Below are 27,169 nucleotides of genomic sequence, written 5' to 3' on the forward strand. Positions count from 1 at the left end.
TGGGCCGCTGCGTGGGAGCAAGCAGCACAAACAGCCTCTCTCTCTCTTCTCCTACTGCCTGGCCCTCTCTCTCTCTCAGCTCTCGTCTGCCTCCTGCCTCTCTCTCTTTCTCTTCTTCCCCTCCCGCCTCTCACTCTATGCTTTGCTTCTCCTCCTCCTGCTGTGTTTCTCTCTCTCTCTCTCTCTCGCTGTCCTCCACCTCCTCCGTTCTCCTCTCTGTCTCCCCGCATCCTCTGTGTCTGCTCCACTTTCCTCCTTTTGAATCTGGCACCCCTTCCTGACGTCAGAGATGCACGCTCGTCCAGGCCCCACCCCCTGGCTGTTCCCTCTGGGCAACGCTGTTGCCTCCCGCCATGGCACTCGGCTGACTTCTGCGCCGCTCAGCTGGACCACTGCATGGAAGCAAGCGGCGCAAGTGGCCATTTGGTCCCCGTGCACCCCATGCAGCACCCTTCTGCTACATGGGAAGCACGGACCCGAAACGGCCACTTGTGCCGCTTGCTCCCACGTGGTGGCCCAGCTCAGCGGCGCAGAAGTCAGCCGAGCATCACGGCAGAATGAAGCCTGGCCAACAAACCCCGAATTGGGGCCAAGCCGCCATCTGGCAACAGCATCACAACACTCCTGCACTCCTCCTTCCCCCAGACCCTAGATCTGAGCTTATCATACACTGGAACCTCCTGCCCTGAGCCTCTCACATACCCCAACCCAAATTCCTGCACCGTCACATCCACAAGCCTGTGGCTTGCTTAGTACCACAACCCTCCATCTGACCCCAACACTCCCCAGCCTGGAGCCCTCTCCCTGAGCCGGCATCCCCTTCTCCACCTCTTCCTGCATCCAAATATCCTCCCGGAGCTTGCAACTCTCACAACCTACCCACACCCAAAACCCTCATTCCCACCCTAGAGCCCACATATCCTGTCTCAACCCAGAGAGGGTACAGCTATACTGCAGGTGTTTTTCCCAGGATTCCAGAGGTATCCCAGAAAAAACTCTTCTGCATCCAGGGATGCGTTTGTTCTTCCGGGTTTTTTTTTTTTTTGTGGAAGAGCAAACATGCTCTTTTGGTAACCCCTATATTCCTCATTCTATGAGGAATAAGAGGGCTGCCAAAAGAAGGGGTTTTTCTGACATTTGGTCCAGTCTAGACAGGCCAACTATTGGAAAAATCTCTTCCCACAGAAGAATTGGAAAAAAAAAAGTGGCAGTGTAGAGTGTAAAAGGGCTGGGGATAGCAAGTGATGGAGAGGAGGAGAATAGAAAGGGCGGGGCTTTAAGGAAGGGGTAGGGTCTTGGGGGGAAGAGTGGGGCAGTAGATCTTTGCTTGTTCTGAGATTTAAAAAGTGATCTTGAGTGTAAAAAGGTTGGAGACCACTGGTATACATGAAATGTGCTATTACAGAGCTTGTGTGGAGTCTCTTTTGAAAAACTCTTCTCTTTCCCTACACACACTATCGATGTATATTCATACACGAAAATATGACCAAAAAAACCCAAACTGCTTTCATGTCACTTTTCTGATATCATACAACACATTCAAGCTCGCAGACACTGAGGCTACGTCTAGACTGCAAGCCTCTTTCGAAAAAGAACGTCTAGACTACAACCAGTACTTTCGATAAAGTAACTGCTTTTTCAAAAGAGCACCCAGGCCGTCTGGATGCTCTCTTTTGAAAAAGCACAGTTTGCATTACATAGCGCCTTCTTTCAAAATAGCACTTTCGGAAAAAGGCGTTCTCTCTCGTAAAATGACGTTTGCCGCGGTTGAAAAAACTGCTGCGTTCTTTCAATTTACTTTTGAAAGAATACAGCAGCAGTCTAGATGCAGGGGAAGGTTTTTTTAGAAAAAAGGCCACTTTTTTCGGGGACCCCCACCACCCCGTAGTCTAGACATACTCTGAGTCAGTTATCTGGATGTTGTTCCCTGCTAATTGATACAGAACTAAGGGAAACATCCCTTCGTCTGTGAAAAGTATCACAATGAAACAAAGTAAAATTATCTTGGCAGCAAATATTAGGAACGGTATTTTTGTGATCTGGTGAAACATTTATCAAGCAACAGAAAACTTAAGTTCTCTCCCCCAACTCAATCATATAATATGAACAATACCTTCACAGGAAAGAAGTTATGGCTGACATTTTCAAAAGCACCTAAGTGACTCAGGAGCACTGGTCACAATGTGACCTGAATGACTGAATATCAAATAAAAATGTATTGTAATAAATCAGTATAAACAGTTTCTAATATAGTCCCCTAGTTTTCTTCTCCACTACTTTAATCCTCTGCATTTAATTCCACTAATCATCCTAGATGCTATTTATTTTTCAAAACTTTTTTGTATATACTTTGTAAAACCAAGATTTACCACTTGAGAGGCAGGAAAACAATATTTACCATACAAGTCCCCCCTTCTTCCCCACTGTTAACTATAAATTGGATCCTGTACCTATTGAAGGACATAGCAAAGTTCCCATGGATTTAAATGAATGCAGAATCAGGTCTCAAAAACAGTCACTACGCAAGAATAAATGCCAGGAGAAAATTTACTGTTTTCTACTGTGTAACAAATTCCAAGAAATATATTAAACCTTTTGTAAAGTTTGAAGTTCATAAATAGTTCCTGGTAGGAGGACAAAACTTACTGTTCAGAACATTCTCCAGTTTTTGCGTCATGGATCCTTCTACTTTTTCCGTTCCATCCGCTTCCAGTTTTTGATGGATTGCTAGAATAAAATGTCTAGTTAAAATGCAGACCATTAAATTAAATAGGAATACATTACATCAACGTGATACTTTAAAATAGCTTAGAGTTCTAATTGTTACTTTGACACTGTGACACATTGCATAAATCATTTACTCTGTCCAGGCCTCAGTCCTTCTTCCTCCTTAAGACAATGCTATAAGAGCATTAATTTTGTATAGTATTTTGAAAATATAAATATTACATAAATGCTGTATGTTATGACACTAGAAAGTAAGTTGTAGGTGTAATGCTAACACCACCTCAATGCAAGAGGCTCTCTGATATCTGGTAATGAGTTTCAACTGGTCTGACCAGTTCAGAGTACCCTAATTCATGTGTGTTATCTGAAAAGCAATATCATATTGATCTCAAACGTTTTTGTGTGGTGTATATATAGTAAGTTCCTAAGGGACCATATAAATATAAAGGAAATACGAAACTGAATTGTGTTTACCAGACATAAGAACAGCTATACTGGGTCAGAACAAAGGTCCATCTAGACCAGTATCCTGTCATCTGACAGTGGCCAGTGCCTGGTGCCTCAGAGGGAATGAACAGAATAGGTAATCATCAAGTGATCCATAGTAAAGAACAGAATTGTCAGACATAAATGAACACAGTTTTTTGGGGAAAAGACAACATTGTTTCTGTAAAAGGAAATCATGCCTCATTAATCTACTTCAGAAGCTGCAGGGGGATAGCTGAGTTAGTCTGTACAGGATAAACTTAAAAAATAACAAATGGTCTGGTAGCATTTCATAGACCACGGATGTTGACAGACCAGAGAGTCCTGGATTACAAAGGTTCAAACTGAAGTAGATTAAACTTAAAAAACAACAAATAGTTCGGTAGTCCTTTATAGACTAACAAAACATGTAGATGGTATCATGAGTTTTCGTGGGCACAGCACACTTCTTCTGATGACTGGAGTTTTGGTCCTAAACTCAAAACTCCAGTCATCAGAAGAAGTGGGCTGTGCCCACAAAAGCTCATGATACCATCTACATGATTTGTTAGTCTATAAAGTACTATCTGACCATCTGGGTTTTTTTAAGTTTAATCTACTTCAGTTTGAACCTTTGTAATCCAGGACTCTCTGGTCTGGCAACATCCGCGGTCTACCAGGACCACGGATGTTGCCAGACCAGAGAGTACCAGTGCAGAGGTTACCTGTGGCTGGCAGCCTTCAGAGCCAGTGGGCTGGGGCAGGAAGCTTGGTCAGTGGGCTGGCAGCTAGGAGCAGGGACCCACAGCAGAGTGAGGCCAGTGGCCAGAGAGAAGCAATAGTAGGTGATTTATAGAAAGCTTCAGAGGGGTAGCCGTGTTAGTCTGAATCTGCAAAAGCGACGAAGAGTCCTGTGGCACCTTATAGACTAACTGAAGTGTAGGAGCATAAGCTTTCGTGGGCAAAGACCCACTTCGTCAGATGCATGCATCTGACGAAGTGGGTCTTTGCCCACGAAAGCTTATGCTCCTACACTTCAGTTAGTCTATAAGGTGCCACAGGACTCTTCGTCGCTTTTATAGAAAGCTTGTCAGCTATGGTCTCATTTCCAGTGAGAAAAGCAGAATTGACAGAATGAGATTAAAAGAAGAGCAAATGAAGAAAATACTTGTAGCTTTTTAAATTTTTTTTTTTTAAATTACGGATAGTTAAAAATATAATGTTTTCCCTAATATTACTTGTATATGTAAATCTATTCCTGCAGTTGCCGGTGCGGGACTATCATTAATGGGAGAGCTGGTGATCTATGAAACCACAAACAGGAAAGTGAAGGTTGATAAAACAATGTCTAGATGAAGATACAGTCCACACTATGAAAGTGTTTGAGACCCCTTGCTACAGATTACCCAAACTTTGAAATCGGTGTAACTATGGCAAAAGCTGTCACATTTTAAAAACTGGGACATAGGCGAAGAGAGGAAATCTACATGATACAAGCGTTTTGTCAGGGTTTTAGATTGCAGAGTGGAGGGAAAGTCTGTCTGGAGTAAGTGAGATAGTGGTGATTTGGTTCCATACATATCAATTAATATTTTTGTTTGGACTAATTTTGCACAACTAGTTCAGCTAAGTCACTTTAAACACAGTGTTGATATAAATAACTTCAATATGCATACTACACAGGCACCAACACATCTTCACTTTCCATATTAAAAAACATCTTTATTTTTCATCTAACTATATTTTCAGATTTAGTTATATGTCCACTGCCAATAGAGAATGATGCACATACCAAATTTTAGGTTCAAGATTCAAACATTTTTTAGTCTTCAGAATGCAAGAGTCTCTGAAGGATTTATCATAAAGATGATTAAAAACATGTGTTCATTATAAAGTAACTAAAAAACAGCTGAAATATTGTATTCACACACAGAAACTGAGAAAACACTTATTGCTCTTAGGCCTAGGAAAAGAAGTGCTACCTGGACAAATTTCTTACTTGCCACACAAGAATAACAATGAAGTTCATGAATGTGCTAAATGACACCATGCATACATGGGTAGTCAGAGCAGTTCAGTGGGGCTGGAGAAAAAGAAAATAGAGAAGCCTCAAGGACAAAGGGAAGATATGGAGTTAGACACAACAAATCTAAGATGCCATTGAGAGGGATGAGAGTAGCCTCATGATAAGAGGCCCTGGAAAAAAATTCAGGAAAAAACTGTTTTTCTTTTCCGTGGGTCTCCACTCCCTTCCTTCCTTCCCCTCCCGAAGCCTGATATGGAAAATTGGAAATTTTGGGAGAAATGGAAAATAAATTTTCATGTGAAATATTGTGTCTCAGAATGAAAAAATATTAGCGTAATATATAAAATATTATTACTGCTGAACTTCAGTATACTTCAAAATACTTTCTAACAACTAGTAAATGAAGTTATTTTATTTCAAAACAATATTGTTAAGCAATTACATTTCTATATACTGTAGAACTACATACTGTATGCATCTATGTAATCCTCTGGGGCATATTATTACAGTCCCCAGTCAGTAGGCAGTGCTATCATTTTTACCAGAGAGCAAGAAATGAAGTTTGATATGGAGACAATGTGAGCAGGAAGAGAAAAGCAGCTGCTATCCTGAAGCTGCTGCCCTCCTGACAGGCCCAATGGAGCAATCCATTCTGCTTTCCTCAGAAAATTAGAAGATTCACACCTTGTGTCCTGCTGGGAAAGATTGTCTACTTGAGTAGAACCAGTGGAGCAGAGGCCTGTATCTGTAAGGGATTGGAAGAGAATCTTGAGGGACCACAATGGAGCCTATCTCAGAGTCATGATCATGACATCCACAGGAAGAACAAAACACGCCCATCTGTAGCCAGACAGCCCTCCCCATCTCAAACAATCTTGCTTGCCCTCTGAGATGTCTGTATACAGAGCAGAGAAGGAACAATAAGAAGATCAGCATAGCCATTAAGCTTTGATCTGCTTTGACCAGGATATGCAAGTTTCTGACTCTGAGTAACGATTAAGGAAATAAGCTAAGCTCGAGGCTGCAAGAAGTGTCAGGCTGGCACCTATGTTGATTCGAACACACACAGTCCCTGGGAGAGGAATTTCCCACTGAGAAAAGAATGTCCCGTACTTCCAATTTAATCATCTCAATTCTCTCTTACAAGTGTAAATTAAGTTCACAACTCCCTTGTAAGAACTGGTCTCACAGCAGACAGACCAGCATCAATTGGCATTACAGATAAGAAAGAGAAAATATGTGACCCAATGGGTATATAAGATGGGCCCAGCACACACTCACTTTGAGTGTCAATCTACCATTTACCTTCTGGTCGGGTTAGGTGTTTGACCTCCCGAGGTCCACGGGGACGCCCACCTCGTATTTTCGTCTTTCCGAGGAATTGAGGGACCGATCCTGGCCTGACACGCTGGGACCGAGTGACGCAGAAAGGGGTAAAAATTGTACCTGTATGTGTCCTTTTGTTTTAGTGCATGCATAGAATAGACCTCTTTAAAGATTAAGCTGTCATTTGGTACCATTATTTTCTATTTTCTATCTTTATTTTCCTTGTAACCATTTTTTTTTAAGATCTATCTATATATATTTGCCAGCAGTTAAGAAATAGAACAATAGCCATTGCAACCACATGATTTATAAGCTTCCTCAAATAAACCTGTACCTGTTTAAGCTTTAACCTGACTCCTTCAGTTGCTGTAATAGAACCAAGCACAATTTAAAAGAACTTCAGCCGGTCATAAAGGGACCCCGGTCTCAGCAGTTAAAGTCTCGAGTGTATAGTATACACACACACACCACTCACTGCCCTGACCATCAGTTGGCAGAACTGGGGCACTCGTCAACCTCCTCCAGGATGCCCGCTGCAAGGGACCCCAGTCTCAGCAGTTAAAGTCTCAAGTGTATAGTACACACACACACACACACACACACACACACACACACACACACACACTGCCCTGACCGTCGGCTGACACCATCAGACATAAGTTCTTCTTATTTTTAGCTTCTCTCTCAGTAAGGATGGCACTACAGTCTTCTAACATATGAAAGCATTTCCATGATAGAAGTCATTGAGATAAAAAAAGGATGTGCGTTTTGCACATATTGACAAATGAAATTTGCATTTCCAAATGTCACCAGAATGAACAAATTTCATCAATTTGCTGAATCAGGGGAGGTCAATATTGTCTAGTAGCATTACCAACACTTCTAAGAACCTAGTAATCAGTGGAAGACATTTCAGGGCAAATTAGAGCTAAATAACAGCAAAGAACACTGAGAGCTAGGATGGGTGGCTGTAAATAAACTTAATAGAGCTGTGGGAAACTTGGCCACACCCATGATACGTGGTCATCTGGCTAATTGAAATCATGCTGGACCATGGATGTTGCCAGACCAGAGTGCCGGACTAAAGAGGTTCAATCTATACACAATAATGAATATATAAAAACATACTCATTTTTAGCACTTTTTCTCTAGAAATGTTTCTTCCTCATGTACTTCACAATATCAGGTCTTGATTTACAGACTATTTTACATATTATGTTACCTCTCCCCCATTTTAGAGAGATGTCAAACAGCAAAAAAAACCCAACAATGAAACCTAAGCGTCATAGTGAACAGCTCCATCTCTTTTACAATGTATATTTGTCATTATTCAAAAGCAAAGAATTTATACTTATTTACTTCATAGCTATAACTAAAAGTAATTTCTGTTGGCTAACTAAATTATGCATATTACATTTCTCACTCTTAAAGAAGTGTCATTCTGATATGTAACTACTGTAGCTATTTCAATTTTTTTTTCCAAAATTTTTCTTTTTTTATCTCCCTCCCCATGTGTTCTATCCTATGACTTCAAAACAGACGGAAATTTTGTGTACCTAGACAGACACACAAACCATATGCTTGGTTAGGACTAGGAATGTTAGCAAGTAGTCAACTGGAGTATCGACTGTATGAGAGGCAGCAGCGGGGGATGGGCGGGGAGGCACAAGAGCTGGTGTTGGGAGAAGCCAGCTTAAAAGCCGGGTCCCCCCAGCACCATCTCTGTGGTACTGTCTACTGTCCCCCTCCCCCACTGCCTATATCAAAGGCAGTAGGGGGATGGATAGAGGAGACTGCTCTGACAGCAGCCCCTGGCCCGCAGGGATCCACCGCGAAGCACCCTCTGCTCGTGACAACCAGGGCTGGCAGTGGGCACACTCTGCTGCTGGAGCAGCCCCTGCCCATGGCCAATCCTGGTCGCTGCAAAGAGAAGTTGCTCTGGAACCAGTCTCTGTCTGCGATGGACAGGGCTGTCCGCCATGAACAGGGGCTGCTGGATTCCTGGCTTGTGCTGGTCCGGGATGCTGCGCCTCTGCATTTTAAACGTAGTAAGAGCTGCCAAAATTCAGACCCACAGCACGGGCGGCTCCCGGAGCTGGCAGGAGTCGGGACTGTTCAGTTCTGGCTCCAGCTGGCTCCTGGAGCTACACCTGCTGCAGCTCTGCATAGCGGTCCTTATCGACTGATCGTGTACTCAATGCAAATTGTATCAACTACATGATTAGTCAGATAACCACAATTTAAATCCCTAGTTAGGACCACTGCTTACCATGTTTGAGCATCAGCTGGATTTGTTAGTGTAACATTATTAGTGCTCTGATAAGAAGTTTGCTTATTGGTAAGGAGAGACTGAATCTTGGCATTTCAACCACAACTTGAACGGTCAAAAAAGAACTGGCCCTTTGTGGAAATGTAAATGTATATCTTGGCAATCTGCTATTTTGTTAGGTATTGTGCAAAGAGGAGGAGGAAAGTGTCCACAATGTTAGTTTTATCTGAAATGACACCTGATTACCATTAAATCAACTAATTACAGTGTGAGTGCATGTTCAATTTAAAGCTTTTAGCTATCAAACTTCCTAACTTTCAGGATACATTGCTCTTGGTAGAAATACTGTTTTTTTGTTGTTCTATTGAACAGCAGTAATACAACTTGGGTAATCTACAATGATCTTACTAAAACTAAGTATCCTTTTCCTTTCACAAGAAAGCACTACAGTTCTTGATGTAGATACTAATGAATAGTCCAACTGTCCTCCCTCTGTTTGTACAATGCCCAGCATAGTGTGGCCTTAATCTTGGTTGACCTTTACATCTTACCATAATCAGAATAAATAGGGATGGTTTACGCCTTTGTCAGGCTATTTTCTACTATCTTGATGTGGGACCAAGAACATAATATTAATTAATATAAGCACACAGAGCACTGAATAGAAAGGACTAGACTATTTCTATTTTGTATGAACAGAGCAACATTTCAAGACAGATGGATATTGTCTATAACATTATTTAAAGTGATAGGGTATTTATTTGGATTTAAAATGCATTATTATATCTCACTTCTGACTCGCAAGCAAAATAAGCAATATGCAAAGAAATCTACTGTCATTAGATAACAGCAGCAATAATATTTAATTTACTTCAGAATGATGCCACAAGCATGAAAATTTGTCAAAAAAAGTTTTCGTGTCCAGCTAATTTGAAAATTTGGCTGTCCACGAACATGTAGACAGAACATTTCCTCTTATATCTTCCCATCCAGTATACTTTGTTAAGCTCTTAACATGTAATCCTGTCCCAGAACTGGATTAAGGAATTAAAAACTATAGAAAACGTAGGAGTTTAGAATGAATGTGACATGTCAACACATCTGTTCCATTACTAACGTGCTATGAAAATACCCACAACATACTTGGATAGCTTTAGATTCTCCAACAGGAAGGAACATGTATATGGCAGGCAAACAGCTGTTAGTTTCCCAAGACCCCAGACTGAGTCAGAACTGAATGACTATGTAGTGGTTACTTTTGTTTCAGAGAAACTGGATTAAGCAGTAGGGATGTAAAGGTTTAACCGGTAAAGATTTTATCCGCATGGTTACTTGTGTAACCAGTTAACCAACACCAGGCCATGGGCTGCTCCAGCCCAGTCAGAGCAGCCCACTGTGCTTAGCCACAGGCAGAGGGTGCTCCAGTATGGCTAGGCAGGAACAGCCCTTTCCATGGCACAGTGCAGCAAGCGGTTAACCTGTTAAACTTATAATTAACAATTTACACAGGATTTTACATGCCTATTAAGCAGTAGTATTATCACAACATAAGGGTCCTGACACTGACCCATATGGTGGGTTATTGCAGTGTTTATACCAGATCAAGGTTGGGGAGAGAAAAGGAGGGCATGATGTGGTCTGCAAAGATGCCTTTGCACTCACCTGAGTTTGGTATCATTCTGCTCTAGGCCTGACACACTGACTCAGCCATGGGAGGAGAGAGAACTGTGTCATCCAAGGATCCTTCTATTCTAGTGGCTTCCTCCCAGGGCTAATTAAACCAATTTTGCAGCAGAACTGCACAAGATGAGCTGTGCAAAGTTTCCCTAAGCAGAGTCATATTCTCTGTAATTTATTTTAGAACTTTTCAACATATCCAAATGGCAGAAAGAAAGGTAACCGGTAATATGACTGTCACACTAGGAAATTCAGGTAATGCAATAAATGCAAATGTGTATTTCTCTAATCTCTACTTAACTAAAGAGAAATCTTGTAATTTAAAGATTCTAAAGAGTGCTTTAAAATTATATATTAATTATTATCCATCCAGATTTTTTTATGGCGGTGTATGGCCTGCTAAAGGCAATAAACATTATATCTTGTTAATTGTTTATTACCCTGTTTGGAATGCCACTTTCTAGGTTACCATTAGTATTATGGGAAATAAACCAGCTACATAACTGATGTTGACAAATGGGTCAAGTCGAGGTGAGACTAATTTCCCTCAGCTCAGTTAACAGTCTCTTTTTGCTGACAAAGCAAACTTCCTGTTGAACATCTCCTCTACAGCAAAGCTACTGTCAAACTGTCAACCAAGTTAAGAGACATGGGGATCAGATAAGGCAATCTTATTTTCCAGGAAATTAAACCAAATAATACGTCTGCCCTACTTGACCTCTTATTTTCTTAGTAAACACTTTCCAAATTGCACAATGTATTGAGCAGCTTTTTGTACAACTCTTCTTTTTATGTTCTTCACTTTTTTGGTAAAGATACATTAAAACTGATTTAAAGATTTCATCGGTTTTGATAGTCTACTTAATAAAATCGGGTCCAGTCTTGCAAGCCCTACTAACAGCAGCTGACACACTATCATCTATGGATAACTGTATGCGAGATCACGTTCTTTATATTAAAAATACTGTAAACAATGTAGGCTTAAAAATGTACAAACATTTGTTGTTCTACTCTACAATGGAATTAAAATACAAAATGCCTAGGGTTAGTTGACACAGCATTTTATTTCTCAATGAAATTTCACTAAGAAATGTTGTGATTTCTTAATATTACAGATTTCACAACAAATTAGAGAGAGTTCAAGAAAAAGCAAAAATGACACCGGATTAGGAAAGATCAAAGATTAAAAGAATAAAATATAGATGGCTTTGTTAAACAATTGAAAATTGGCAGTCATTGTAATAGTTTACAAATAATTGAAAAGAGTATGGAGAAAACTGTTTGGGGATAATATAAGGGCAACGGGATAAAACTGATAGGGAAAATTTAGGCTATAAAGGAACGCCTCTTTTGGGGAGGTTATTCCACAACTTAGTGGATTTCCTGTCAGGAAGTAGAGGAAATTCAATAAACATGGGGCATTTAGACTATTGACAGAGGAGATAGACTAGATGTGATCTAATGTGTATTTTCTCTCTCTAAGTCTCTATGATTACTTGACAGCTGTATAGATTAACAGTTTACAGTTTTAAGCTTATATTCCTTATTAAGGAGTATGTTGAAGTCACGTTTTAGCTTTAAAATATCAGCTGTTTGTGATGTATCTTAGTTTAAAAACAAAAAGACATGTCTGGAATTTGGAGGAGGAAAAATATTACATGGAAATTCCAATGTACTTGCATGAAAAGATATCACCAGCATTATAACTCCATATACTGTACAGTATAACAACAAATAATAATAATAAATTCTTACATTGAAGTTTAAAGAAGCTCTGTAATTCAATACAAATAACCCTGACTAGGCTGAAATGTTCCATGCCAATGTCTGACTCAGACTGAATGTTTTTGGAAACTTTTGGCCACTTCCGAGAATGAGGCTAGAGAGAAATAAATGGTTTTGTCCATGTTACAAAATTCTGAAAAACCCTGAGAAACTGAAGTACCCCCATGTTTTGATGCAGGGACTTGAAATTTGGTGAAAAGGTAACCTTTCTGTTATGGATGTGCTTTCCCCCATCTATTAAAATCCACCCATAATTTGGTTACGTTATATGATTTGAAAACTTTGCAATTTGCACATGCTTATAAATACATGCTAGAGTTCAATAGCTAAAGATTCTGTCCATTCTTGGCAGGCTTCTGCTCAGACCAGCATGGAGCTGAGCAGGATTATCCCTGCAAACACAAAAACCGGGATGCTACAGGTTGTATCAGATCCTGGAAAGGAAATGGAACTGAAAGCAGGGTGGCTCTTTCTCCTGAACTCTGAATGCCTCCTACTGACAACCAAGGTAGCATAGAAGGAGTTGCCTGATTTGAATGCAGGGAGACAAGAGCTAAACATGCCAGCAATTAATTGGGACCAGGAATGTGATACAGAGGGAGGAGGCAGCTGGAACTGGAAGCTGATGGGTTTGGAGAGTGGGCATAGGGGTGGGAGAAGACTGGTACAGCTGCAAATTTGGTGACACAAGCAATCTGCAGACTCGTGTCAGATTTGCCAAAATGTTTACATATAGTAAAAATGAAACATTTACATATAGTCTAAAACAAAATGAAAAATTTGTTCTGAGTGAAATTTCTTGTTGGTTGTTCAAAAGTATCAGCAAATAACAAATAAGTTATTCCCGTAGTTCTAGTTGAATCCTCCGTGAGAATTAGTTTTGGAAATCACATACAAAACACATACAAAACACCCTCAAATTCTAATGCTACAGGTTTGAATGCAAGAAGGCGATTCAAAGTCATAAAGGTGCTAATTTTCAACTGCCTTAGCATCAGGGTCATTCTCTTTAGATATTGGCATAGAAAGTATGCTTATTAAGTTTGCAGATGATACCAAACTGGGAGGGGTTGCGACTGCTTTGGAGGATAGGATCATAATTCAAAATGATTTGGACAAATTAGAGAAATGGTCTGAGGTAAACAGGATGAAGTTTAATAAAGACAAATATAAAGTGCTCCACTTAGGAAGGAACAATCAGTTTCACACATACAGAATGGGAAGCGACTGTCTAGGAAGGAGTACGGCAGAAAGGGATCTAGGGGTTATAGTGGACCACAAGCTGAATATGAGTCAGCAGTGTGATGCTGTGGCAAAAAAAAGCAAACATGATTCTGGGTTGCATTAACAGGTGTGTTGTGAGCAAGACACGAGAAGTCATTCTTCTGCTCTACTCTGCGCTGGTTAGGCCTCAGTTGGAGTATTGTGTCCAGTTCTGGGCACCGTATTTCAAGAAGGATGTGGAGAAATTGGAGAGGGTCCAGAGAAGAGAAACAAGAATGATTAAAGGTCTAGAGAACATGACCTATGAAGGAATGCTGAAAGAATTGGATTTGTTTAGTTTAGAAAAGAGAAGACTGAAGGGGGACATGATAGCCGTTTTCAGGTATCTAAAAGAGTGTCCTAAGGTGGCGGGAGAAAACTTGTTCATCTAGGCCTCTGAGGATAGAACAAGAACCAATGGGCTTAAACTGCAGCGGGAGGTTTAGGTTGGACATTAGGAAAAAGTTCCTAACTGTCAAGGTAGTCAAACACTGGAATAAATTGCCCAAGGAGGTTGTGGAATCCCCATCTCTGGAGATATTTAAGAGTAGGTTAGATAAATGTCTATCAGAGATGGTCTAGACCGTATTTGGTCCTGCCATGAGGGCAGGGGACTGGACTCGATGACCTCTCGAGATCCCTGCCAGTCCTAGTATTCTATGATTCTTTCTCCCAGTGATTTTTTAATTCACTGTTTACATTGGCACAAACAACAAGTTTTGTTTCCTTTTCAATGCTCATTAAGTATCTCCAGGAGGAAAACACAAAACCTATCATTGATCACTGGCATAGAGTTGCACCAAGTTCTACAATACTCTTCTATTTTCGATTCATAGTGCTATGATACAAAAGAAGCCGCACCAAGACTTCTTTTTCAGGGGGATATGTCCCTAAAACGAACATAAATGAAAGCAAAAAGAAAAAAAAAGGCACTCTGAATGAGGCTATGGGAATGTTGAAGAATATCAGCTGAAAAATACAGAAAGGTATTACACTACTAACTAATTTTGTATTAAAGTAGACACTTTTAAAAATGAAATACGTGATGCTTTGTAATTTTCCTATTGTTTGACTGATATCTGCCAAATTAATTTTTAGTGTGGCTGGTTCTCTGGCCTCTATCTTTTATGATGTTAGTTTTGAGAAGCTTGGACTCAGGAGGATGAGAGAAGAGAAACAACTGCTGACGAGTTTTTTGGTCTTACTGAAAAGCCACATGCATTATGTTTTCCAATAGGTCACATACAAAGTTACTATATAACCATCAGGGCTTTTGTTTTGTTGTTGTTGGGAAAGTGTGTCATGAACTGGCAACCTGGAGAGGAGTATACTTTGATATTATATTATCTTTACAGCAAAAATGATTTGGCTGCAATCGTGGGGATATAAAGTCAAGTTTTCACATTAACTCATAGATTTAGGATTATTTATAAATTAGGTCTTCAGATTTAAGTGATTTCAGATTACTGAAGGAAAAATAAAAAAGTTACCATATTTTTCATGTAAGAAAAAGTCTGTAACAGACATTTGAAGTAACAAGTCCTCTAAATGACATTTCAGCATATTCTTTCCTATTCCACTTTTGTCTGCAACTATTAAACATCTATGTCACTTACTAGATCTACAAACTCAGTAACACACTATAACTGTCCCACAACCGAAGTGTCAAATTTCTGTGATGCACTTCCTAAAGAGAAGGAGAGCCAACCTTTAAAAGCTATTGAAAGCTTTAAACATGGTCATTAGAACCACTGACCTATCAGCAGTACTAGGATCCTTTAAAATTAGAGATACACCATTCTACTTTTCTCTACTTTGTTACATCACTCTAACTTGCCACCAAAGATTGTCTCATCAAAATTTCTGATCTCTTATTAAAACAACATTAGGACAAGATTTTCCACTGAACAGTGATTTGGGAGTGCTCAGATTTGCATGCTCATCTTGCACTACTTTAAAGGGCCCTTATTTATCAGTGGGTGGGTGTGCAGGAAATAACACCTCTCTACCAAACTGGTCACCCCAAAATTGAGAGACTAGAAAACTTTTTGAAATTCTTGGCATGATTTCTCAGAACTATACACTGGTGTAAAATAAATCTAAATACAGGCAGTCCCCGGGTTACATGGATCCGACTTACATCAGTTCCCTACTTACAAACGGGGTGAGGCAACCCCGCACTAGCTGCTTCCCCCCAGCAGACCAGGGAGACGCGAAGCTAGCGCCCCCCCCAGCAGACCAGGGAGACGCGGAGCGGCTTTTCTCAGCAGACACCTCAGCTTGAGAATAAAGGACTGAGGAGAGTGAGATGTGGGAGAATAAAACTGAGCTCTGGAGAAATGTTTGGCTAGAGTTTCCCCTACAATATGTACTAGTTCCGACTTACATACAAATTCAACTTAAGAACAAACCTACAGTCCCTATCTTGTACGTAACCCGGGGACTGCCTGTATAGGAGAAGACAATATAGTACTAAGATTAGTTTCCTAAAGTGTGAAATGTATCTTCTGTCTGATTTGATTTAGTATGTTTTCTTGCTTTTTTGGATTTCATACTATGGATTATGCAATGATCTTGGAATATCTTTGATATCTGGAAGGTTTTTTGCTGTCCATCTTTCATTAATTAGTACATCTAGCTGGCCAGTCATTTAGAATTTTAGGTTAGTCATAATATGTTTTCCTTCTTCATACATTTTTACTTAAAAAATGAACATGTTAAAATAGAATTGCCATATGAATATTTAATTTTTCTTTTATATTGTTGATGATCATTAATCAATTTACCTGACAGGGCATCTTGTGCTTCAAAAAAAGTGCTCAGACCTCCTTTTACATATGCTAGACTCCCCTCATTTTTCTTGTTTGCCTGCTTCTTCAAATTCATGACTGCCATTTTGAGCTGATCAAAACTGAAATTAAGCAAAGAGGAAAGGTTGGAACGGATACAATGAAAAACTATTAACACAATAAAAGTAATATATTAAAAAATAGCACACAGAACACGGCAATTTACAGTATTTTATATATTACATTAAACAAGGTATATGATAATAGGGTCATAAAAGTACCTGAAATAGTAACTAGATTTTGTCAGGAGATACTATCATATTGCAAATTTTGAGTGCCCCTGCCTCCCAAATTCCAAAAATTTCCTCTAGCAGTAAGCTATTTAAACAGTGATAATCTCTCAAGGTTGATTCTTAGCTGTGGCAAAATTGGACCTGTGTAGGAATATTTCCACTAGGTTATTGGGCCATCTTTTTTACATTTTGCACGAGTTGCTGTAGATATTCTCAATAAGTAATGTGATGGAAATATAAAGCAATAAATTGAAGAAAATTAGATGGGCATACAGTTGTATGAAAAATTAACTATGTCAGCTATGCATAGATGTACAATAATACGTCATAAAAATTTCCCACACAGTAGGGAGCTGATTGTGAAGAGAGACCTAGATAGGCATAGAGACTGAGCTAAAATGTTAGTAGGTAGCGTTGGCAGACACACCCTTAATTCAGGTTGGGAGAGATTAGGTTATCTAGTATACTCCTGCCAATGAAGAATGGTTCTCTATGTTGTATTTCTAGAGCACTGATTTTCCCAATTGAGGGGCTTCCATCACCACTCTTAAAAGAGATTTTCCACTGCAGTCAGAAGTCTAGCCTGATACTGATCCTAAGTTTTTCCTTTCTAAATTTCATCCTATTGCTCTAAAGCATATCCACTAACACTATATAATTACTTGCATTTGCATCTTTTTTTCCAGGAAGTCTTAGCCTAATATTGTACATTTAACTCTTTTAATCTTAATCCCATTTATTTTTTTTTATTTCTTAAGTCCAACATATTCTTGCTTAATGAGGTACAGAACTAAATGCAATTTTGCTCCAAAGCCTTAGAAAAAAATCTACACCTTCCTGTTCTGTTCCTTTATACTTTTGCACATTCAGACTACTTTTTTTTTTTGGATGGGGGCTATAATACTGCAATGCAAATTAATGTCTAACTAGCTGTCCACTGACACTCCTACAATAATTTCTGTAATTCATGATTAACCAACACATGTATACAATTCGTTTCTTGTATTCAGGGACAAGTTATCACAAGTTATGTTATTTAAGTAGCCACCATTAGTAAACATGGAAATACTAATTATAGTTAGAAAAAATACAATTTTTTTAAAGATATATCAAATTTTTTAAACACTGACTGTTCAAGAAGACAGTGAAGAACGGAAGTGAAAAAAAATCTACCATTGTGGATACAAAAAACTCTGATAGTTTTAAAGTGTTGGTAAATAAATTGTTGAAAGAACAAGCTAAAAAATAATTAATTTGAGCTGTTAGTCAGTCAGAAAATGATGCCCACATGCTGTGAAACAGAAAGTACTAGTGCTCTGAACAAAGGCATTTCCCTTTATACAGGGATGATGTCACAATATTTTGTTTTATTTCCTGTTTTCATTTGCTGATTGGAAATCATATTACTCACTATCTGAAATGGCCTATTTGGGTGTACAATAAGAACTTACCAGCAGCAATTTTAGATTGCTGGGCTCACAGCTCTTTTAACTGATTTCTCCCTGTTATCTGATGAATGAATATGAAGTCTGAATAGTTTGTTTATACTTGTCATGACATTTTGTCAGGAAAATAATTTTAGGGAAAAATACCCTGAATTTCCTTCAAGGAAAAAACATATACAAGCTAACCAAAACATCACAGTTCCACACATTCTGAGTTCCTGGTACCTGGGGTTAAATAAAGGGCAGGAATATTAAAGCCGTGCTTCTCTGAAGAAACAAAAAAAAGCCAGCATAAATACGATAATTGGGGGTCAAAATAATGCCACCTAGTAGCTGTATATTATTTTTCATCAATAAATTGTAAAGCATGTTACAAAGAGGGGTGAGTACTCTTTCCATTTTAGAGATGAAGAAAGTTAGATACAGAGAGGATAAGGCTAAAAACGGACATAGCAACTTATACCCTGCTGACTTTCATTGGGACTTCAGTCTCCTAATGTCATTTTGGTATTTTTGAAAATTTTACTCTAACTAGCATGCCTAAGGTTACACTACAAAATTAGGAGCAAAGTTAAAAACAGGCATCAAGAGTCCCATATCCCAACCTTGTGTCCCATCATTTCTATGCGGATGAAAGCCTACTTTATGGAATCACAATACATTTTTCTTCCAATATTCGCTCAAGACATAGATCTGTTTTTGATTAATTAATTCTTAATTTTACTTTTACTTTTCACTTATGAAATTATTCTATCAATCATACCCCTTAACTTCCTAGTACTACATTTCTGAAGCTCTGATGTTTTGCTCCACCTGGGTAATGTCTTATTTGTCCCATGTTTCTGAAATTTTTAGCCTTAGAAAAATAGGTAAAGATTGATCAGGCAAAGAGTTATCATTAATCCACAACTTGGTCTATCAACCTATAATCACTCCATAAACTTCAACAAATCATACCGATCATTGAAGTCTTCCTTGCAGTTACTAGTCTGAAAGAATATTTGTATCGTTACCCTGGAAATTTCAATTTTCCTTCACATTGTCATAACCTTGTTCCTTGTTAATACTTATCATGATGAGCTGGTTCAGTAAACATGCAAAAAGAAAGTGCTTTCCATTAAAAAATAAATCAATACAACATCAAGGTACACTCTGCCCCCATTTCATTGGATTGAACAGAAATACCTACAGGGCAATGACCCAATGCAAAAAACAGCTTAATATGATACCACAAATAAAGAAAGCTGTATAACAATAATTTGTACTACAGTTTGGACCTCCCTGGTTTGGCACCCTTGGAACCTGAACTGTCCAGGACCAGAGACTCTGCCAGATCAGGGAGGTCAGTGCTCCTCTGCTGGCTGCCCCTGAGGTTCCTTCCTTTGGGGCTCCCTGCCCTATCATTGGCCCCGCTAATGCTGGCTCAGTAGGGCTCCCCACCTTGCTGCCCATCTGCTGCCCCAGGGTCTCTTGTGGTTGCCTGCAGGGACTGCGTGGCTGCTGCCAGCCCTGCTGCCTCAAAGCGTTCCCCAGAGTTCCTGGCTTGGGCCACCTGGCCATACTGCTCCACTGCTAGTACCACCCTGTTGCCGCTGGGGATTCCATGGGTTCCCCGGCTGGGGATGCCCACCTCCGCCAGCCTCGCTTCAGCCATGGGTTCTCTGATGGAGGCTGTCTGGTCATCGTGGTCCTGCTGCCACCAGTAGTTACCCCTCGGGTTTCTGGATGGAGCTGCCTGGTGGTTCTCAGCTGGGGCTGGGACTCCCCAGCCACTTGGCCATGCTGACACTGGGGGATCCCCGGCTGGGGTGGGAGCTCTCCAGTTGCCGCCTGGCCCCGCTAACATTGGGGGTTGTTGGCAGGGGCTCGTGCTCCCCACCACCGCCTGGCCCCATTAACGCTGGCACTCTCCAGCCACCACCTGACCCCATTGATGCTAGTGGTGCCACAGCCAATGCAAGGGCTTCACAGATGTTGCCTGGCCCATCCAGAGCTCCCCAACCCCTGAGTTGTCTCAGCTGGCTCTGGGGTTCTTTGGTCCAGCAATATCCATGGCTCTGCCAGACCATGGATGTTGCCGAACCAGAGAATCCCGGATTTGGGAGGTTCAACTTGAACACTAGAATGGGTTTTATAGAAAGTTATGACAAATTGTTTTCCAAAGATATATTCTATGCTTTGAGTTAATATTGGCAGAAAAATGTAACAACCTGCCATTTTAACATGAAACTTCACACATGAATGCCTCATTTGGCATTGATCTACCACATCAATGTGAAACAGTTCAAGTCAATCTATGTCAAGCTACTGTTGTTACTTACGTATTCAACTCATGGACAGCAGCATCTTCTCAATTTCAGTATTTTAGTCATTGGCATACAGTTTTATTACAGAGTTGATTGTGGACTTATTCTGTTGCTTACATTCCAACTAAACCCTGGTAAACCGAAAGCTAAATTTCTGGTCCTGTTAACAATTTCTGAATGGTAACTATAAAGACCTCTTTTAAAGCTCAAGTGTACAATCTTCATGAGTGGTCCCACTGAGTTACTAGTCACTGTAAATAAAGATGCCAGAATCAGGCTCTCAGAGCTTAAACAACTAATGAAAAGTAATTTTTCCCTCCCAGCTACTTTTATTTCAAGTACCCTCATCTTACATATATGTACTGGAACATACTCTTCCCTTGTTATTAGAGCAGCTCTTTTTTCCTCTCTCCCTTTCCTCTCCCCCTTTATATATAAAAGGACGCAGAATATATATAAAAATTCCTGCTGTATGACAGAGTGATGTCATTACATCAGTCTGCGTCCTGCCGCCCTTCCCTCTTCAGCCACACAGCCTCCTCTCTCCCTTCTCCCTGGTGTGCCTAAGAAGAACTGGCCTGGCTCAGGGCTGATACAGGGCATTGATCAGAATACACAGTTTGTTCTCACTGTTGGCTGACTGTCAGAGACACTCCTCCCCCCACTCTCCCGCAGGGCTTTGAGGGAAATGCCAAGCAGGAGATAGCAGGAGCGACTGGCTTTAGCACCTCAGGAGCGACTGGCTTTAGCACCTCCCCAGGAGAAAATATCAGGCAGCAGATCTCCAGGAGCTGTGCTGCTTGGAGGTTCTGATGGCTGGGGAAAAACAGTCGCTCCATGGAGTGCCTGGGAATTTGCCAGGCAGGGCCCTTAGTCCCCTGCTTCTCCGCAGGCAGCTAGCTGGTCCCATGTCACATGAGATGGGGCAGTGGCATGTTCCAGTTACACTCCAACTGATGTGAATCAATATCCCTTCTTTGGCATCCATGGAGCAGGGCTGGGGTTGGACATTACACCCCACTGGGGCTTGGCCAAGAAGGGGCTGCTAGGGCTCTCGGCAGGGTCTTGCAGGTGGTCTGCTTGGGGGTAGCAGGACAGTCTGGACTGCCTGGCTGCAGGCAGAGAGGGTTTCACTAGCGGCTGAGGTGCAGGAAGCTACGCAGGGCAGGACATGAAGGAGAAAGCACATGTGTCCACTGTAAGTTCCAACCCAAATAAAATACCATAGCAGCATTTCGGGCTCGTGCGCATTTGTTTGGTGCTGTCTGTTCACTAAGAACTTGCATGGCAGCCAAGCAGCGGGTAAGGGCTCCGAGGGCTGTTACAGCTGCCACTGCCACCAGCCTGGGAACTCACGAGAAGAGGTTTTTGTTTTGTCTTTTTTTCCTCCCTTTCTTTTTCTCTCTCCCCGCATTCCCGGCAGGAAAGAGAAGCAGGTTTAGAAAGGAGGAGGATGCCATCCGGGTTTTTTTTTCCTTTGCTTTTCTTCCCTCTTTGTCCCGACAAGGCAAAGGGAGCCTGCAGCGCACACATGCAGGCCGGGAGCAAGCTAGAGAACTAACTCTTCTTTCGGGCCAACTCCCCACACCCTGCCCTGCCTCCCTGCCTCTTGGGAGGTTCAAGGAGATAAACACTGTTCCCACAGCAAGACGAATGAATAAATATCTGCATGCAGACATACATGAATGAATAAATAAATGCATAGACAAATGAATAAGCAAATACATGCATGAATAAATTCATAGATAAATGCATGGTTAAATAAACAAAAATACATTTCTCTCTCTATAAAAAAAAATTTCCTGAGGGATGACAGTGTGACATTATCATGTCACTGTGTCCCACTGCCCCACCACCCTCTGCCATGCAGACGCCTCCCTCTCTCCTGATGCCATGTGGCCTCCTACCTCCCTGGTATTCCAGGAAAGGGGGTGGAGCCAGGGCTACCTCAACCCAGCCCTCCCCAACAGCTGGCGGAAGGGTAGGAAATGCTGTGGCCTCAGCCTGCCAGCTGGAGGGAGAGCTGGGGCTGTCATGCCAGAGCCTGTCTTTCCCTAGTGGCTGGGGGTGGAGAGCCAGGGCTGCTGTAGCCTTGGCCTGGTCCTCCCCGGTGGCACTCAACACACATATCTACACCAGCGACACCGTCACAGAACCTAACCAAATCAGCCACACCATCATGGGTTCATTCACCTGCACATCTACCAATGTAATATATACCATCATGTGCTAGCAGTGCCCTCTGCTATATACATTGGCCAAACCATACAGTCACTACATAAAAGAATAAATGAACACAAATCAGATATCAGGAATGGTAATATACAAAAACCTGTAGGAGAACACTTCAATCTCCCTGGACACACAGTAGCAGATTTAAAGGTAGCCAACCTGCAACAAAAAAAACTTCAAGACCAGACTTCAAAGAGAAACTGCTGAGCTACAGTTCATCTGCAAATTTGACACCATCAGTTTAGGATTAAACAAAGCCTGTGAATGGCTAGCCAACTACAAAAGCAGTTTCTCCTCTCTTGGTGTTCACACCTCCACATCAGCTGCTAGAAGTGGGCCTAATCCTCCCGGAATGAATTGACCTCGTTATCTCTAGCCTTACTCTTGATTGGTACTCTTTTCTTATGCCTGTATATTTATACCTGCCTGTGGAATTTCCACTACATGCATCTGACGAAGTGGGTCTTTGCCCACGAAAGCTTATGCTCCAATAAATAAAACTCCTCATTGTTTAAACCAAATAAAGTCTTTATTTCAATAAATGGTTTCAAGCTAATATAAATACAAGAATATAAAATTCACTTCTTAAACAGTGTTGTGTCCTCCATTAAATCTATTCTTATCTTCAAATATCTCTCAAACACCAGTAGTAGTTGCTTATGCAACCATGTATGCATACATAATGTGCCCCTGTAACTACCACGAGCCAATGCCTGAGTAAACTTTCATTGAAATAAGGACAATTTTCCATTGATTTTCAATGAGCTTTGGATTACAAGTTCTGTGTACACAATTCTGAAGGTTTGCACACAAGCAAAAGCCATAAGTTATTCTAAGTTATTCTTCCTAGATATTACGATGGAGTCACTGGCAAAAAATTTCAAAACTTCACCCCAGGAATCTCACTAGTTGTCCTAATCTTTTTCTGTTGCAGAATTTCAGATAATCGATGATTAAAAGCTTTATTGTTTTGTTCTCTGTGTCTGTATATTGCTTAACGCAATGGAGCTCAAAATCTGATTATAACCAAAGTGCAAACTATGATTCTTCCATTTCTAGCATCATTGATATCCATGATGTACAGTAACAATACAAACACTGTGAGATGTTTTTAAAACACTGCTATTGACCACAAACCTTGTTGTTGAATGGTTCTCTATTAAATACCACGCAGCAGAGAAGTTTTCACTAGTGAAATCAGCACTCATCCCAGGAAACAGTGCCTCCAAATCCTTCTGGGGAAATCTGTTTCTGAAAAAGGCCCAATTTATAAAGTGTTTACTGCTAAAAGGATGTAAGAAAAATTGCCACATAAAATAACAGTCCATGTTCCATCCTTCAAATCATGACACTAAGTAGTAACAGAATAACACAGAATTGTAATAACCTAACAAAATAAATCAGATACTAATGGTTAAATGTAGGGTAAATCCAACACATCTAGGAAAGAGACAATATCAAACAGTAAATTATTTTTTGATTTGACTAACATACACAGGAATAGTACATTAAAACAGTGAAACACACAATAATTGTAATTCTAACAGTTAATGGTATCACCATAAGTATTCTTCACAACCAAGTCCGTTACAGGTTGGATGTTCCTGGACCAGGGAGGTCCTCGCTGGGATCTTCAGTGGCAAGAGGGCTGGTGGCTGGGAGCCCGGCAGATCTGGAGCCAGGCTCAGGGAGGGGCATCTGGCTGGGGGCCGGTAGCAGGGGACCTTCTCTGGTCCAACAAATTCCTTCATTTGGGACCGGTCAGGCCCTGAGGATTCAGGACCAGAGAAGTCCAACCTGTACTTTTTAAAACTTTTATATGTCTGAACACTATCATTTGCATTTAGCAGTCATATGTACATTTGCTACTGTAAATATTTTCTACTCCTTTTTTGATAAAGAATGTATGCATCAATTTACATGGCCTTTTATTTTTAGTTAAAGGATTACCCTAATTAAATAAAGGCTATGTCATGTAGGCAAGCAGAAACTTTCAGTTTCTTATTTTAAACTCTCATAGTGCAATAAAACAAAAATTACAAAATGAGTATTTAGCAACTAAACCCCAGAAAAGTGAAAGCAAGGTCAATTATGCCCTATTATTTTTCCTAATATAACATTTAGATAATACAGTAACTCCTTGCTTAACATTCTAGTTATGTTCCTTTAAAATGCTACTTTAAATGAAAAAATGTTAAGTGAATCCAATTTCCTCATAAAAATTAATGTAAATGCCGGGGGGGGAGGGGTGTTTATGTTGCAGGGAACGTATTGCTATTTAAATGGCTGAGAGAGTCAAACTAGACAATCATTTACTGTATCATGTATTAATGTATGCATTTAACAACACATTGGGAAATCAGGATTTATTCATGTATTACATCTTCTGAGAGTAGATGAGAGACAGACATCTGATTAAAAATAAACCAAAAAAAAAAACAACTTTCAGAGACAATACTTATTACTGCAATATATTACATTTCCCTTTATATCACACACAAAACCAAATAAACATAAATATTGCTAATATAATTCTTAGCCTTTATTTCAACGTATAGTAGACTAGCAATAATCTGGAACCTTTGGGACCTAGGTGCTGCCTGGTTATCGGATATGCCAGACTATCAGGAGGTACTATAAGCTGGTTTTACTTACTTACTTACACACTTACACACACACACAGGCTATGTCTACACTGACGGCTTCTTGTGCAAAACATCTTGCGCAAGGGCTCTTCTGCAAGAACTCTTGTGAAGGAATACATTCACACTGCCATGTGCAAGATGTGCTTTTGCGCAAGAGCATCCATGGCAGTGTGGATGCTCTCTTGTGCAAGAAAGGTCTGATGGCCATTTTAGCCATAGGGCTTTCTTGCACAAGAAACCCCTGTTGTGCATCCACACTGCCCTCTTGCGCAAGAGAGCTTACATCTGTTAGAAAAGAGCTTAGCTCTTGTGCACGAAGCCCCCTCTTACCATGCCCTACTGTAAATCTTCTTGTGCAAGAGTGGGTAGGCAGTGTGGATGCTCTGTGGAAGAACGGCCATTCTTGCGCAATAACCCGCCAGTGTAGACATAGCCATATAGTATATACTGTATATAAAGTGTTTTTAACCCTTTTTATTGTAGCACAAGCACTGTCCAGTGTCACACAATGGCAGTGGAGACTGACTCAGTCCCGTCCGGTTTTGCTCGGTTCAGCGGCTGCCGCTGCTGCCTTATGACTCATTTTTTGCTGAAGCTCACTCACTAGGCTCTTGCCATTTTGATGCCAGACTATCAGGTGTGCCGTACAATTGGATGCCAGACTATTGGAGTTTTACTGTACTGTACTCTCTCCAGTCAGACTTAAAAACAAAAGTCCTGTAAATTGGTTTATACAGTTAAAGAGCCCAAACTCTAAAAATCAGTTATATTTTAGTTTTAGTGTGACATTTGGCCACAATGAAAAATTCAAGAGAATTTAGAATTATAAATTAAATATTTATTTAGAATTATAAATTAAATATATAAACATCACCACACAAATAGTTAAAATATAGATGCTACATGTAATAGAACCTCAGAACTGAATGAGAGATGCACAGTAGATTAATCAATTTTGCAATTTATCGAGTGTTTCTATATTATTAAAAAAAATGAAAGATACATCATGAAGTATTTTGTCCACTAACATCCTTATGAAGAGTTTTACAAATCATAATAGCATATATTTTATATCTTTGTAATGAGAAGCGTGCCATAATAAAGTGTAACAAAACTTTGAGGAAATCAATAACATCACTGGCTGTTTTTGTAAGAACTACTAAGTTTGTAGATTAGTAAAGAAGTGAGAATTAGTAACATTCCCATCTCCATGACTTGCTAGGATAGCAAAACTGGCATTCTAATTAGAACTCAAGAGAATTAAAGAGTAAGGAGTCCTGTCAAAGTATACACAATCTTTAAAAATGAGCCAAAAAGGGACTGGCTCATCTGCACACACACTGTATGTTTTCATTACATTGACACACTTGTTTCTAAAGACGTGCTTATTATTTCATAACAACCTGGCCAGATAACAGGCGCTAACTCTATTGGGAACAGAGTACTTATTTCTTTCCTAAGTGAAGAGGGTAGCAGTGATGTCAGCAGTACATTGTGCGGGGAACATCACACAGGAACGTAAAGATCATGTTAGGACCATATGAAAGTGTCAAACATCACTATGCATCTAATTTGCCATTAAATTTAAATAAAAAGAGAGACTGAGAAATAATTTCAGATACTTTGGTCATTGGGCGGCTGTAATGATGTAATCAGCATCCACACCCATTGTAAATGAGATCACTAAGACTGAGTCTGCTGGACTTTGTCATTATTGAAGAAGATGGGAGGCAGATCAACTTCTTACATGACCCAAACTTTGGGATATTTTCACCCTTCATAGATAGCAAAGTCTTTCAGTGAAGGGAAAGATTTTTCTATCAAGGCTCTTTATTCCTAATCAAACACCTAATTTGGTATTCCAGCCTTGTTTCCTTGTGAAAATAATTTTTATTGAGATGGTTTGACTGCTCAGGTTGAA

At 40.3% G+C, this 27,169-nt stretch overlaps 1 protein-coding gene across 4 annotated transcripts in view; it reads right to left on the reverse strand.

Annotated features, from left to right (window-relative positions):
• Positions 1-27,169, reverse strand: part of EXOC2 (exocyst complex component 2) — a 191,467-nt gene that overhangs the window by 128,998 nt on the left and 35,300 nt on the right. For 3 of the 4 annotated variants that reach the window (XM_075921343.2, XM_075921344.2, XM_075921346.2), the window contains 3 exons: positions 23,741-23,854; positions 16,325-16,449; positions 2,647-2,727 (listed from right to left, as the gene is read on the reverse strand). In XM_075921343.2, coding sequence (XP_075777458.2) covers positions 2,647-2,727; positions 16,325-16,449; positions 23,741-23,854 — 320 coding nt within the window. The remainder of the gene's footprint in view (positions 1-2,646; positions 2,728-16,324; positions 16,450-23,740; positions 23,855-27,169) is intronic. The other variant, XM_075921345.2, reaches the window with a different exon arrangement.

The sequence above is a fragment of the Pelodiscus sinensis genome, chromosome 2 (genome assembly GCF_052426305.1).
Source record: "Pelodiscus sinensis isolate ZL-2025 chromosome 2, ASM5242630v1, whole genome shotgun sequence".
In the NCBI taxonomy this organism is placed as follows: domain Eukaryota; kingdom Metazoa; phylum Chordata; order Testudines; family Trionychidae; genus Pelodiscus; species Pelodiscus sinensis.